The sequence below is a fragment of the Melospiza melodia genome, chromosome 10 (assembly GCF_035770615.1).
Source record: "Melospiza melodia melodia isolate bMelMel2 chromosome 10, bMelMel2.pri, whole genome shotgun sequence".
In the NCBI taxonomy this organism is placed as follows: Eukaryota; Metazoa; Chordata; class Aves; order Passeriformes; family Passerellidae; genus Melospiza; species Melospiza melodia.
In genome coordinates this window covers 17,306,474-17,322,397 of record NC_086203.1, presented here as the reverse complement: position 1 = coordinate 17,322,397, position 15,924 = coordinate 17,306,474, and the positions used below count along the sequence as shown (strand labels likewise).

Here is a 15,924-nt window from a genome sequence, read left to right as displayed (position 1 = left end):
GCAGAAAGCTGTGCCAGGTGGGAATTGGCCTCCCCTGCCTGGGACCTCATGATGGGGTGAGAGGATGTAGTCTTAAACTGCTCTGTGCTGGACATAGGAAGAATTTCTTCACACCAAAGGTGATCAGACCTTGGAACAGGCTGCTCAGGGAGATGTGGGGTCACTGTTCCTGGAGGTGTTTAAGGAAAGGCTGGCTGTGGCACTCTGCCATGGTCTGGCTCACATCCAGGAGTTTGCTCATCGGTTGGATTTGATGACCTCGGGTCTTTTACAACCTAATTGCTTCAGTTAAAAGTGGGTGGGGGCAGTGGTATCAAAGTGCCCTGTTTGTCTCTGAACCTTATTGTTCCCGTGGAGGAGATGAGCTCTGCTTCTAGCAGGCACTGAGCTGTGCTCTTGGCTAGAGAAAGCTGAGGGGCTCACAGGCAGCACAAAGCAGGGCCTGCAATGGTTGGACTCACTGACAGCATCTCCTGAGCATGTCTGTGGTGAGCTTAGAGCCAAGGATTGCCCTCATCCCAGGGTGCAGAGCCCTGTAGCTGATGCCCTGGAGGAAGGGTACTACTTCATCATTTCCTTCCTTGCCCCCCTGAGAAGGTTCAACATGTGGAACTGGCCTCAGAGGACCCAGGGTGGGGACATCACTGCAAAGGGAATGTGTGCATGGAGGAGGGTTGATGACAAAAAGCCTCTGCTGTGTCTCAGGGCTCCCTTGTGAACAGGCGCAGCAGCTTTCAGCTGGCACCTGGGGATGGCCTGTGTAACCTGGGCACTGTAACAAACTGGTGCTGTGCTGCCTCTGATGTGTGATCTGCAGTGTTTGTCCCCATTCCATCATTTGACAACATTTGCATTGCCAGCTAACTTTAGCCTGACCTTTTTATGGGCTGCTCTGGTGCCTGTGGAGGAAAGGTGCTGCTTGGCTCCTCTCAGTAAGCAGCTCCCCGGGACTGGCTTGTTCTGTAGAGCATTGCAAGGAAGGGGACTTTTCCTTACCAAGCAGACATTTGATTCAATGGGGTAAATGGTTTTTACAGCTTGGCATCAGTTCTTGGTGGATGACTGACAGTGTGCACACTTTGAGGCACATGATGGTTTGTTCTGTGGCTGACCAGTACACCTCCACCTCTGATGCTGAGACAGAAGTTCATTTTCCTGAAGTCCATAGGGAAATTACCTGTGATTTGAACACTGGGTTGGTGAGGCTTGAACCAGAAATCAGTTATTTCTAGGCCATGGGTTCTTTTCATAATTGTTTTTATTACTGTTTGATGGAGATCCTTGTGGCCTACTGGTTATTTTTCATGATCCATTGGGAAATTTGGTTTTGTTTACAAAACACTGTCAGGTGTTTTGATCACAGTGTGTGTGCTTCCTTTTCCTGTAAGTGGCTCCTTGCCCAAGGGAGAGCACTCACTGAATGTGGATGGTTCTGTGGCCCCAGGTCCTGCTCTCTCAGGTGGGTACTGTTTGGGCATGATGTTAATGAAAGCACTTCAGGAGCTGACTTTTCCCAGTTTGGTGAATAGGTAGCTCTTGATGAATTCAAAACTGATTTTAATCAAGGTGGCCAACAAGCTCTACTGCCAGCAATGAGGATCCTCAGTCTATCTCTCTGTAAACCACACCTTCTGAAGGTGTCTCTAGTGTGAGCTTGCCACCTTCTCTTGTCTTGTGTTACTGTTGAAAACAGTTTTCATCCTGACTTTCACGATGGTCAGGACCCAGTAAGTTTTCTGTGTCAAGGGTGAGAAAGTTGCAGACAAGCTGCAGAAGTGCAGCTCTTCTCACACAAATTTGGAGACTTTGTTTATAAATTAAAGGCAATGTATTCTGAAACTATTAGTTTGGTCATAAACATAAGCCCCTCCCTCCCTCTGTCCTCCTCCCCTCAATTTAATTTTTTTGCCAAGGTAAGGGCCCATACGGGGGGGAAAATGGTTTATTAACTGAATAGCTAAAACACCCCTGAATATCTTTTGCAGATATTTTTATTGCAGAGATATATTTTGCAATCAGTTCTGCTTAACTCAGACAGTCTTTCAAGTGTGTTTACAGCTATCAGAAAAAGAAAAGAAGCCAAAAACAAGGACTGAGAAGAAATAATAGCATACTGTAGCTGATAAGTTTTTTTTTTCCCTCAGGGAATATACCATGAGTTATATTTTTGGTCAAGCTATACACTTGACTGAAGAGTAAATGTAATTCCTGTGCCAGGGAACTGAGAACTTCCTTCAAACATCACAGCATTCACATGATGTACTAAGAATGCTTCCATAACTTGCCCATTAGTTAATTGCATTGTAATTTGTTTTTAAAAGTCTTGTCAGAAACTGGGAGTAGTATCTAGAAGTGTTTGCCAACCAAACCTGATGGTATGTCAATGTTGTCTTTGTTCTGGGGCTATAAGCTGAGCAGTGTAAAGCATCTTGTCTACCACAATAAAAATGTGGGTTTGTGTCTGCTGTAGAAAAAACAAAACCAACCCAAAATCCCCAACACCTATCCTTCCCAGCTGATTTGGGTATCCAGCTCCTACTGTTAAGAACTTTTATCTGAGCCCAGGTGGCTCAGATTAATAAACAATGAAAATTAGCAGGTCAAGCCAAATATGCCAAGTGTCTTTCCTGTTTCCTCATATGTGGCCTAATTAAGCAAATGGAACTTTCCCAATGGTGCCAATAAAAAAAAAAAGTAAAACCAGCAGAGTCCAAACCAAAAGGAGGTCTATTTCTTCTATGTAGGCCGTCAGTCTTCCTCTCTGCATAGCCTACACCACATTTAGGCCAAGTGCAGGCCTTGATGGATTTAGTTTTTGATCTGCCTCACAGATAAAGAATCCTGAAGGGCAAGTCACCTGTCTGAAGTCCTAAAGGAAGTGGCCACCTTAAAAGCCAGTCCTTTAGCCTCCTCCTTCCCTCCTGCTGTAGCAATTAGCTCACTTGTGTCTGCCCATGGGTGCTTTGATGTGTTGCTGTCATGACAGCCCTGGTGAAGGGAGCAGTCCTGTGCTGTGGATAGGATTTTAACAGAAGAAAATTTTACTGTTCACACAGATATGAATTCCAAAGCCTTTGATATGCAGAGGGGGAGTAGAAGCTCCAAAACTTTGCTGTCTCTAGCAGTGGTTGGGGACAGGCTGCCCAGAGCCCCAGATCAGTGCTGCTGAAGTGTCTGGCTCAGGCACCTCCAAGGTGGCATTGGCACCTCCTGTTGCAGGAGAAAGCAGCAGGAGAAAGCAGCTCTGTGCTCCTGCTGAGAGAATCCTGGTTGGAAGGCCTTGAGGCTCAGAGGAACACCAGCCTCCCAAGGACTGTGTGTCTCCCTGCCTGTCCTCTGCCTCCATGGGGGCAGCCAGCACTCTAAAATCCTGCAGCCAAGGCATTAGAGCACTCTGGGGTCTGTGTTCCCTGTGCCAGTGTGGGCTCCTGCTGGTCTCCTCGTGTGAAGGTGATTTACTGCCTGAACTGAAAGTTATTTTGTCCTTACCTGGGAATGTGCATCCAGGAGGCTGCACCCCTCAGGGACCCTGGCTGGCCCTTGGGCTCAACAGCTCCAGACTGCAGTGACTTGCACGAGCTCATCCCTTAATCCTGGTGTGACCCACCTTCCTGTGTTCCACAAATAGGGCACAGGCTCCTCCTGCAGCTCTGAAAGCCTTTCCTGTAGTCATCTTGTTGCAAGTCATTTCTTTTTCTACACAATTCTTTTCAGCTTGTGTCTCAGTTGAAAACTGAATAATGTAGTTTATTTCACAGCAATACAGCAGCTTTGCTTTAAGCTTGTATATGGCATTTTGCTGTCTTTCAGTGAGCAGTAGCTGCTGTGGCAAGAAAATGAAATGGCAATAACTTTACTTTGTGGGATGTTCAGAGAAACTTAATTGACTTAAAAAACCCTGTCAGAGAAGTGAAGTTTGACTAATAGGCAGCAAACAAGACCAGTGGAGTTCAGTTTATGATCAAACCCAAAATAATTCCAGACCTTTGAGTTTGTAAATGGAGCAGAACACAGAAAATTCAGAGATATTTTGTAGAATCCAGCAATAACTCTATTAGACAAATATTAATGCTTTGTAAAACAAAAGAATATAGAATAGAAAGGGAATATATTTCAATTGTACAGTAAGGCATTTAATATTAAAAACTTTCTGTGCACTTTGAGATAATTTTTCTTCCTCTTTTCTAAATTTAGAAATACTTGGAAGAGCTCTAGTAAATTGTGCTAGAAATAAAAGTGAAGTAAAACCCCTTTCCCTTTTAGTTTTAAAGGGTAAACAGAAGAGAACATAATGATGCAACTTGATCCTGAAATAATTAGATTTCTACAACATTCTATTATGCCAAAGCTGTTTTTTCTGTGAAGTGCCCATGCTCCCCTTTTCCAGTTTTGTTTCAAGAACCAGCGAAAAACTGGTTAAGTGTGGGGCACAAACATTCAGCACATGCAACACTTGACTTAATCCTAGCAGAGGGGGCACATCAGGGAAAACAGCTGAGTTTTCTTATGTGATTTTGTCCTGCCATTAAATGCTCATTAAATCAAGTATTTCCCTCACAGTCAGAAGCAGAGGACCGGTGGTACCCCCTCAGTGTGAAACCGTGGGAAGGACAGACAGAGCTGCCAGTGACCACAGGAGCCTGCAGTCCTGCCTGAGCAGGGCTCTGCCTGTGCTCTGCTGTCTCCTGCTGCATCCTGGAGAAGCCAAAGCACAGCGGGACCACAGCAGGAGCCCTGGCGTGTGCTGACACAGCTGGAGGGCCTGGCCATGCCCGGCTGCCGTGGGAGGTTCCCCCTGGTCAGCTGCAGCAGGGCAGGATGAGAGCTGCAGTTTTAAGAGCTGGTTGTGTTTGGCTGGGGAGTCCCCTACCACCGGGAAGCTGTTCTGGAGACTTCTCTGCCTGCATTCAAAAAATGGGAGAAAATGCATGATATCCTCGGTTATTCAGGTGCCCTGCTCCGAGGGACACTCGGACAGACTTCAGGCCGCTTGTATTACTTTCTGTCAGAGGAGGGAGCTGTCAGCTCAGCGTTGAGCATTTCAGCAGGCAGCGGTGCCCACCTGGGAGCTGCCTATGCTGTCCGGGCAGCCCGCTGGAGGGACGTGTTCAGCTTGATGTGCAGGAGATGGAGCTGATTTGGAAGGGTTAAAGTCTTCTGCTGTAAGTGCATGCATGGAGTGTTTGTGTCCCCGTACAATGAAACCGCAGCCGTGGGTCTGCAGGGACAGTGGGAGCAGTGGGACTGAGAAGCTGTTTGGAGGGGCAACGTTTGGCAGTGGCACCTTGCAGTTTCTGTGGCTGTAGCAGTGTCCCCTTCCATTGTACCAAGAGTCCCCAGAAACCTGAACAACACCTTCCTGACCAGAGCCAGAGCACCCTCCTCTGTGCCACAGCAATGCAAGCAGCCCTTTTAGCTGGGAGACCTGCCAGGCAGCAGAAACAGGCAAGGAAACAGCTACATTAAACTGGTCTGAGGCTGGCTCAAGCCAATGTGGACTGGTCTGAAGTGGAATAACAACCTGATTCCATCTCCTGCTTCTCCTGGTACAACCCACAGCAGCCTTCCTGCCTCAGCCAGTGGCAGTGTTGCGAGGTATGGCTTAATTACAGCCCTGAAATGAAAATAATTTCTTCATTAGATGTTGCTTTACAACTGCATCAGTCATCTCCTGTCCAGCTGCTGGTGGCAGGGCTCCAAGTGGGCTGGATGGGGCTGGTTTGGCAGGTATGTGGGGTGGTGGTGGTTGGAGCGTGCAGCCAGGCAGAGCAGGGTTAAGTCAGGAGCTCCCAGTGACGTTGCTAGATTCGGTTTGCCACAAAGATCTTTTTCTCCTTCATGCTGGAGCTGTGTTTCTGCAGTCTTTCTGCCTTCAGAAACGTGGCTCAGCCCCAGTTTCTGCGAGTCACAGGCGTTCACTTGCTGGCCCTTGGAAAAAGGGCAGTGAGGAAATGTGGTGTCTGTGTTACATGTTTGGGACTGGTTTCCACCATGCTTGTCCTCTGGCAGCAGTTAGGTGACAAAGATTGAAAGTATGTCTTCCCACCCAGGGTATTGTCCTTTATTTCTCAAGCCACAGAGATAATCCCTGTCAGATGACTCCATTTTAAATTGCAGTGAGACCCTGAACTGATGATTTAGGAGCACACACTCTCTTTGTTGTGGTTCTGAGTTTGGTGTGTTGCTTTGTGCCCAAGAAAGATGGATTGTTACTCAGCCAAGGCTAAATGTGGAGGTAATAGCAAACGCTGTAGGAAATGGAATCTCTTCCCAGCCCCAGTGAGTCCTCCAATCCCAAATCCTTCTTTCCCCCAGGAACTGGTGCTAGAAACCAGCAGCCTTTCCTCTGCCCCACTTAATGTACCAGCATCAACTTAATGTTTTGATCTGGTCTGGATTAATGAAAAACGTTGTGTGTTGTGAACAGCAGGGACTGACTCACATCAGCTCGTTTGATCACTTATTCCAGGAAAAATAACACTCAAGTTTGCCAGAGAACTGTCCCTGACACCCTGAAATATTTGTGAATTCAAAGCTTTTGCAACTCAGAATGACAATTTCTGGACATTTTCCTCTAAAATTGTTCGTACTGAAATGTGAGGATTGTACAGAGAGTCTTGACAGACTCTTCAGTTTGAGAAGAGTTTAAAATTGATCACTTGAACCAGTAGGAGCCTTTGTTCTAGGTATTAGCTAGGTATCTAGCTCAGACTAATGGAGAGTTGCACAAAAATCTCCCAAGGAAAAATGAAAGTATAAACTTGAGATTTAATCTCAAGTTCATGGAGAGGTTTTTTAAAGAATATTTTAGCCTCAGTAACCCAGGAAAGGGCTGTATCTATCTGGAAAATATTGCTTTTCTCAGTGACAGACTTGATGTGACCCTTTCATTGGGTATTTTTTTTTTCTTTTTTTGGACAAGAGGAAAAAGTTACAGGAGCAAACACTCCACAGGCATAAAACTTCCCCTCTTGTATGCAAGGAGCAGAGGTTTCATAATTAAATGGAAAAAAGACTTGATTTTGGGCTTCTGAGTTTTGGCAGAAGCTCCTGTGGGATCTGTGTGACTCGCCCTCCCCAGCCTCTGCACAGTGTTGCATTTCTTTACAAAAATAGGACCTTTGCTGGTACTGGAGTAAACAGAGGAAAATGTGGGGAAATGCACTGGGAAAGGGGGAGCAAACTGGGTGTGAGGTGAAGTGGATGGCTCAGAGTTAAATGCTGCAGCTCAGTACCTCCTTTTCATTTACTTAGGAGTAAATTAAATATGAGTCCATATAGTCCATATCCCAAGGCTGGAGACCCTCCTGCACTTTCAAAGTGATTCTGTAAGGGTTGCTCAGACGTGGCTGACTGATCCTTGACTGGTAGCAGGACTAGAAACAAAACAAAACAAAACAAAACAAAAAAAAAAAAAAAAAAAAAAAATCAAAATATGCAAAGTTAAGCCCATGGCTGTGACACTTGGAGGAGAGGAAGGAGGTCACATTGAGGTGGAATAATGTCAGAAATCCTCTATGTTTAATAGCTTTTATTATGAATGGTGTGTCCACTACACCATGAGGTAGTAGGAAGAGAAAGGGAAATATGAGAGTATAAATAATCAGGGTTTCTCAAAGTCCTTTTGGAAGCCTTCCCCCTCCTCAGATTCACAGCAGCTCTCCACAGATGTTCTGTAGTTGGAGGAGTCTCAGAAGTATTTTTGCAAGATGGTTTTTCTTTGCCAGAAAGGAGATGAAAATCTTATACCAAAAATGTCTTTTGACTTTAAATTTGGAGCTGTTGTTGCAATGTAGTTCTTCAGAGAGCTGCCAGAGAGGTTTTAAAAAGCACTATTTATACATGTGTATTAAAAACAGGAGCACAACATGGCTATAAGAAATTAATTTTCTGGTTTTGAAGCTAGCAATTAAGGTTGGAACAAATGTTCCTGCTTGTTGTTTCTTCTGCAGTCACTCTAGTAAAACTAAAGGAGAGCCATTGACATGAAAGCTCTGTTGGTATCATTACTGCTGGGCTGCTTTGCTTTGTGGAGTGCCAGACTCTGGTTACAATGACATTGTGTAAGGCTCTTAAAATCCTGCTGAGATCCCTGAATCCTGTTAGGGGATTCCTCATTAAAAATTCTGGAAGACAGTCTAAATTGTCACTTGCTGTAGAGAATGAGCTTGTTGACAAGCCCACATTAAACCCAGCACTTTTTATGAGCACAGTTTGCAAACCCAGAGAGACAAAGTGTGGTGTGTTCCTGATTCCCTTCTTGGTTCTGTCTGGATGGAAAATGGAAAAACACTCTGGGTAAACTATCTCATGTTTTCAGCAAGAAAAACACCATAAACTTAATCTAGACTTCATGTACTAGAGAGGAGGTGAAGAAAAAAGAGGAAGGAAGGGCCTGGTTGGCCTGGTGAGTTAATGTGTATTCTGTAGCTCAAAGCCAATGGAAGATATTCCTCAGGGTAAAGAAGGAAGCACACAGTTGCTGCTATGGCAATGCAAGTTGAAGGCATGCCACAGGAGGAGAAAGAAGAGAATATTTCAATGTAAATGTCCCTGTAAAATACATTTTTCACCAGGAAAAGGTGTGGATAGCCCCGTGCTCTGTGTGTGTGTGACAGGGCAGTAGGAGGTAGCAATATTCCCAGCATGGGCAAAGGGAGGTGCTGTGCTCTGGATCAAACACAGGTGTCTGTGAGAAGCATTGCCACCAAGGAAAGAACAGATCCTCCTGAGCATGGCCCCTGCCTGGCACCTCAGGAGGAATTTGGCCAGTCCTGTTTGGTCATGAGTCAAAGCTGTGCACCCAAGTTCCAAGTGACTGGAGCTATAAACAGCTTAAAATGATTTTCAGGGGAGTTCAAAGATGAATAATGCATCTCTTCAGGCTTGTAAGTGATCTTTTATTCACAGAAAATCAAAGCAATGTACAAAGGTAGTTGCTGGCCTTGGGGACAGGAGTCTGAATGACTCCTTGTCATTCACAGCAGCTACCAGAGATGATGTGACATCTGAAAGGAAGAGATGAAAGCTCCATTGCAATTTGTTAAATAAAAACCACCTAAGTATCTTGCTAAATAGATGATGATCAGAGGTGCAGAATTCCAATCTGCAGTTTAGGGCTTTGGTAGCAAAAAGAGGAGCTCATAGGCTACAACCTACAGGTGTTTTTCTTCCATAACTTTATGGAAGTTTGCTTGTAGTATCCATGGAAATTCCCCATGTCAGAATTACTTGTCCTGCCACTCTGTGTCATGGCATTACTGAGTGTTTTGCCTCCATTACTGAGTGTCACTGCCATCCATTCTGTTTGGTTTGGTGGCTAGTTTTGTTTTACTGGATCCTACAACACCCAAGTTTGTGTGGTTCAGGACTGGGATCTGAACACAAGGTGAGAATCTAAACTTGACCCTTCTGGTTTCCAAAGGCAGGAGGTAGGAAAGGTTATGTGTCTGTACTTCATACCTTAAAAACTGCTTTTAATTATGAGACCATTTTTGCTAATAGATCCTGGGGGGAAATTGTTTGCTGTTTAGCATTTGTGACCTAAATAGACAGTTAGCCATAAGAATAATTTGCATATTTCTTAACTTTTAAGTTTGTCTGAAAAGATATGTGTGCCTTTTCTTACTCTGTAACGCTGAAATTTTTATTCCTCTCATGAGAAAGAAACATTTCTGTCCTGCAGTGGGAAACGAATGTAAATCTGAGGGCAAGCCAATGGACCAACACTTAATCCTTCAGTGCATCTCCTCTTTTGTGTTAGCAGAGGCACCAAAAGGTCAGGGGCTGAAGTGCTGCTGAGCTCTTCACGCTGTTTGCCTTTCACAGGCCTGGCCCTTATGGGATGCCAGGTTGTGTGTGAGCCCTTCCTGGTCTCACCTTGAGGCTTTCCCATCAACAGCAGCTGCATTTCAACAAAGGAATGATCTTTTAGAAAATGGATGGATTGTACAAGAAGCTCCACAGTGGCAAATATTAAAAGTTTATGTGTGAGTACTGGGTGCTCAGAGGGATAAATCCGTTATGCAGAGGAGCAAACCTGTCCTGTCTTGTGCAGCCTTTGTGAGGGATTCCCAGGGAGCTTCCTGCTCCCAGCACCACTAACCCTGTGTTTAGGGAGGCCAGTGGCCAAAACCATACTGACTTGAGTGAGCCACACCCTGGTCCTGGCAGCCCCCAAACAGCCCTTTGTGTCCTCACTCTGTCCACACAGCCCAGTCCTGCCCTCTGCCAGCACAGTCCCTCCCTCTGCAGTGTCTCTCCTCTGAAGGGGACCTACCAGGGAGCATTTCCATGTGCCTGTGCTGCCTTCCTTCCAGTTTTTCCCACAACTGATGGTCTCCTTTGGTTGCAAGGAACAATGTGCCAGTCTTGGTTCATCAACAGTAATGCAGAGTTGCTGTTATGGGCCTCCAGGAAGGACTTGGGAGTGGAGCCCATCTGTGTCTGTGCTGATGGAAATTGCTCAGGGCTGTGTGATCTGTTCTGGCCTCTTGCCTGCCCCTCTAGGGAGGGTATTTCCATGCAGAGTTAGTCAGAGCCCTTTGTGTTTTGCCATGTTCCCAGGGTGATCAGTATCCTTATCACATCTATTTGCTTACTGCAAACCTGAAGTGACCTTTGCAAAGCTCAGCTCACCTTGTCCAGCAGGTGAAGGCAATGGAGAGAGGAAGGACAATGAAGTATCTTGTCCTGGAGCAGAGGATAGAGGGTCCAGCAGGTGTGAGCAGAACTGGAAAGCCAAGGACTGGGCCAAGGCTGAGCTGAATATCCCAGCACAGGTACCCTGCTGAGGCAACTGTGGAGTATTGCAGGAGTCAGATGAGGTCACTGCCCTATTAAACATCATTTCTGCCTGCTAATGCTGGGATGAAGCTGGAGTCCCTCCATAGAGAGGCTACAGGAGATGGAGAAATGTTGGCTGGAGCCACATTTGCTCGCTCACATCTGCCAACATCTGCTTCTGCTCACAACCCACCTCCACTTCTGACTGCCACTTAGCATTCAAATGAGAATGGGCTGATCTGCATCCCCTGTTAGAGATGTTAGGGCTCAAACAAATCTGCTGAGACCTCTCCTGCCATGTGCTGGAGAGCACATTTTACCTGCCTCACCTCTCCCCAATGTACTGGTTCAGAGTGAAGGCACGGAGCTGTTAAATGAGACCCAAATTTTAGTGTTAGCTGTTGTAATGGAGAAACATACGTGTTATGTACTAAATGTGTGTAGATTTAAAGAACTTTAAGGCTGGAGGAAGGAGAGGTGTCTGATGGCCAGAGCTGGCAGCTGCAGGGCTTTTGGGTTCTGTTCCTCTTGCCAGTGATTCACTGCATGGCTCCAGGCAAGACACGTAACCAAGCTGGAATATTTTCTTCCAGCTGCAAAAGAGTTATAATGCCAAATACAAGGAGGGCCTCTGAGGTTGAACTAATTTCAGGTTATGGAAAGCCTCGAGATCCTCACAAGGAAGCTGCTGGAGAAAGGCAAGTATTGAAGTACTGCAGTATTTCACACTGCTGTTTGTAAATGAGCACATTGGTGAAAAGCAGTGGCTGGGCTCCCTCTGCAAACAAAACAAAAAAACCCCAACCCCAGTGAAGGGGGTTGGGATGCAGGGAAATGGATGTGAAACCACAGCAGGAGAGGCCACAGCAAACTCCACTGCTCCTTGTTGCTGCATCTGGAGGTTGCTCATGGACCAACATAGAGCAAACTTGGAGGTTTGAAGAGGCTGAAGACAGTTCAGAGGTGTTAAGTTTGCTTCTGTGCCCTGCTGGTGCTCCCCTTGGTGGGCACTGCTGTCTGAGATGTCTGGCTGATTTTCCTTCCAGCTGGGCAGTGGGAAAACCCCAGCACGGGCAGAAGCCAAGATATTTCTGCCAGGTTGCAACAGCCCCAGCGATGGAACCTGCGGGCAGCTGGTGAAAACCCTCTCAGGGTTTGTTGGGAAGGGTTTGGGTGCTGCAGAGCAGCTCTGCCCGCTGCCCGGACCGGCCAGGCCGTGTGCTCAGGGCCCTGACTCGGCTGCAGGCTCAGGGCCCCTGCTTGTCTAGTACCCGGGGGAAGGAAGGAAGGGCCCGTTCACCGGGGGCTCCTCACCAGGCCTGGGGAGCCTGAGGCACAGCTCAGCCGGCAGGGACGAGCCGCGGGATGCCGCAGCCCCGGCAGGCTGCAGGACACGGCGTTGGTTGGCGATCAGCGGTGCCCTGCAGGGCGCACGGCTGAGAGGGGAGGGGGGAGGAGAGCCCTCCATCCACAGCCCTCCTGCTCGGCTCCCGGGCTGCAGGGCTGGGCAGCCGGCGAGGCACCGGAGGGCTCGGTGAGCAGCCGGGAACTGTGAGGAGCCTCGGGGGGCTCGAACCCGTGGCCGCACTGAGGCCGGGCCGTGCCGCCGCCCGTCCGCCAGAGGGCGCGCTCCCCGCGGGGCGGGCAAACCCTCGGGCTGCCCCGCCCAAGCCCTGCCCCCTCGGGAAGCCCCGCCCCTCCCTCTGGTACTGTGCCCGTACGCCCCGCCCATCCCGCCGGCCCCGCCCCCAGGCCCGGCGCGCAGCCGCCCCCTGGCGGCGGGGCGGGGCGGCGCCGGGATCGCTCCGGGCCGGCCGCGCCGGGAGCCCCGGTGAGAGCGCGGGGGGTGCCCGGGGACCCCGCCCGGCACCGCGGCGGGGGCGGCTCTGCGGGGATCCGCGGGGCCCGGCGGGCAGCGCCGCGCCGATCCGGTCCGGTCCCCCCAGGCTGCGGCCTGCTTGGAGCCGGAGGGCGCCGGCCGGGTCCCGCAGCGCTCCGGCGGTGGGCGCGCCCGTGGCGGGGGCTGCACCGGTGCCGGTGCGAGGGACGCTGCCTGCGGGCAGGCGGGGCCCAGGGCTGCGGCTCCCGGCAGGCAGGCCGGACTGCGGGGCCGCTCGGGGCAGACCCCCAGCCTCGGCCGGGCACGGGCACCGGGAGGGTCGGCATCCCGGGCCGAAAGGGGAGGTGACATCCCCGGCCCGTGAGGAGGGCTGGGGGGAACCGGCAGTGCCTGCCTGTGCCGGCGGGGAACGAGCCACGGATCCGGGAAGAACGGCCAAAAATACCCTTCTCTCCTCTGGGGCGGCTGCCATCAGGGCCCCGGGGCTGGGCGTGGGGCTGGCAGCTCGGGGGAATCACCGGGCCGTGATTGGAGTGCCGGCTCTGTGTTGGTTACCGGGAGCCGCGGAGGCGCTGCGGGAGCGGCTGTGTCCCTCCGGGAGCTCTCTGCTGCCAGGGCACCCGGGAGCGGCTCCGGCCGAGGCTCCGGTGTCCCCGGGGGCGGCCGGGCTGGGACACCCAGCAGAGGCAGGACATCGTCCTCTTTCACCGTTCGTTCCCCGTTTCCACGTTTCTTGGTGCCCGTGCATTCAGCCGCAGAGTTTTGGGAAGAAACCTTGGCCTGCGTGCTTCTGCAGGAGCAGGTTCTCCTCGGGACACCCCTCCTGTGGGGAGCAGGTCGGAGGTGACCGGGCGCCTTTCGGCTGCTCTGCCGCAGCTGTGTTGCCTTTGGTCCTGTGAGTTTGAGAGGAAGCAATGATCCTTATTTTTTCCTGCTGCAGCGCCACAGATCCTGCACCCCAGTGGATCAGATGTCTTGAAGCGTTTCAGGGCTGAGCTGGTTTTTCAGGTGAGTGGGGTCATGGTGCGAGATGGTGCCTGGCCCAGGAGCGCGGCCCCAGTTTGGGCTCAGCAGGGTTTGGTTTTGCCGTGTATCTTGCCGGGCCAAAGCAGAGCTGCCTGCGCTTCCTACCAGGATGTGGCTTTTCTCTTGTAAACCTGAGTGAACAAGCAGCAGCCTCGGTGAATGACACTTTGTGGACGAAGTGTGTTTATAACACACAGAGGTAAAGGTGGATTGTTTACTTCAGCGCTCACTCCCAAGCCTGCCTTGTGTGAAAGTCCCAGGGGAGCATCGCAACCGTTCCCTGTGTGACCAGAGCTGTGTCTCAAGGGAGTGTAAAACACAAACAACTCTTCTGGAATGGTTGGGGTTGCAACTCCCCAGAGTGGTTGCACTTGGTGGGTGAAAACAAGCAGGAGGCATTCACCAGGCTGCTGTGTCCCACAGTCAGCACAAGAGAAAATATGCCAAACAAAACAGGAAGCCTTTGTTGAAGTTATAAAAACTCTTTTAGTTTAAAAAAAGCCCTCTAAAAGAAATACCAGTAATTCATTGTACCTGAGTGTGTTGGAAATGCTTTTTCTAGCTGGGTTTTCAGCTTCCTCTGAGCCTCTCTGGGTGCTTGAATCTGGACATTTGGATCATGGCAGGAAGGTCTGGGCTTCTGGATGTATTGACAAAGGGGCTGCCCTGCTTGGAGTGGGCCTGGTACCCATAAATGATAAATTATTTTGTTATGGTTCCCTGATCCTTAGCCCAGTGCTGTGTATGTGTTATCTGTTGTATGATGCAGGCTCCCAGGGTGGTTTTTTGGTTTCTCCTGGATACAAAACTGGATTTGAACAGTTTTGAGGAGCTGGAGATGATGCCTCTCTGTCCTCCCTTCCAAACCACCTCATTCCCAAGTGGCACTGAAGCAATATAATTTGTACCTGGTGACCAATTGGAGCAGGCTGATGCAATGTAGCACTAATATACAGCAGGCTTCTGGAGGACTTCCACTCTGTTAAGCTTCACGCATAAGAACAACTGCAAGAGAGTGCATTTTGCCGCAAATAAATAATTTTAGAAAGCTATTCTTTGCCCAAGTGGTAGCTTGACTGCCCTTCTTTTCTCCTCTGCTCTCGCTGCAGTGCCAGAGGAGCCATGGTGCCCCAGGTGTCCATCATGACCGACTGGGTGCTGCTGGGGCTGATCGCGGCGCTGGTCGTGCTGCTGCTGCTCACCGTCTTCGGCTTCGTCGTCTACTCGGGGCTCTTCACCGAGGTGGTTGTGAGTGCTGGCTCCCCCCCCGTGGGCAGCATGACTCTGGCCTACAAGTTCAGGGTGGGCCCCTATGGAGAGTCCGGGCAGCTCTTCACGGACGGCTGCAGCATCTCCTCGAAGCTCTGCTCCATCGGGGTCTACTATGACAACCCTCACACGGTAAGGTGTGCCCAGCATGCTCTCATGGCTCCCAGCTTGGGATGCTCCCTAAACGTGCTTCAGGCACGTGCAGCTCATCCTCTGTAGGTGAGCACTGGGGTTCACATGGTCTCCCAGATCTACAGAGCACCCTGTGTGGGGAAAAGCACCTGAAATTTGCATCAGGATTTGCATAATCCTGATTGAAAGGCATTGGGTGAGCAAAGCTTGGTATCTTCTGATACCCTGTTCAGCAGAGGCTATCAGCAGGATAACAGAGCTGATTATGGAACAGAAACCAGTGTTCACGACCTCAAGGTGAGGCATTCCTTGGCATGTTCCTTGGAAGTGCAGCCAAGGCTCCTTCTGGACTTGCAGCTCTGTGGTTGAAAGCAGATGGTCGCTTCTCAAAGGCTTGGTCTGTTCTCATCCATACTTCTCTCGTTTCTAGTGTTCTCATGTGTTTCTGAGCTTCCCTGTAGTTCTTCCATCCCCTGAGAGTTCTTATTGAAAGCTCAGGTGCTGCGTGCTGAGGGCTCCTGTCTGATGAAACAGTTGCTCCATGATGCTCCCGGGCTGAGGCAGCCACCAGAAAGCACCCTGCCTGGTGGCTGCCAGCCAGAGCCCAGTACTCCATGGGAACAGTTAAAGACAAGGAACAAACAAAAGTGCATCAGAACTTGCTGGGGGGGTGGAACCTGGCTGCTGATGCTGAATGACTCTGGGGTTTTCAAATAATGGCATGTGGGCATTTGTCTGGGGCAGACAGCCTGGCTCCCTGGTAATTCTGCAGTAGCTCGTGTGACCGTGGAGGAATCCGTGGGGAGGAGGGACAAAAGAGTGGCCAGCAGCTGTGCATGTGTGCTTGGGCTCATGTGCTGGGGGCTGGTGCA

The 15,924-nt window shown here is 49.8% G+C and overlaps 2 protein-coding genes across 3 annotated transcripts in view; both read left to right on the top strand.

Annotated features, from left to right (window-relative positions):
* SLC38A3 (solute carrier family 38 member 3) overlaps nt 1-15,924 on the top strand; it is a 238,553-nt gene that overhangs the window by 115,173 nt on the left and 107,456 nt on the right. The window lies entirely within an intron of this gene.
* The window catches only part of TEX264 (testis expressed 264, ER-phagy receptor), a 41,566-nt gene continuing 38,199 nt past the window's right edge, over nt 12,558-15,924 (top strand). Inside the window, exons 1-3 of one of the 2 annotated variants that reach the window (XM_063164620.1) lie at nt 12,558-12,616; nt 13,566-13,633; nt 14,761-15,052. In XM_063164620.1, the coding sequence (XP_063020690.1) occupies nt 14,774-15,052 (279 nt within the window). In that variant the 5' untranslated portion in view covers nt 12,558-12,616; nt 13,566-13,633; nt 14,761-14,773. Of the gene's footprint in view, nt 12,617-13,260; nt 13,462-13,565; nt 13,634-14,760; nt 15,053-15,924 lie in introns of those variants that run through there. The other variant, XM_063164621.1, reaches the window with a different exon arrangement.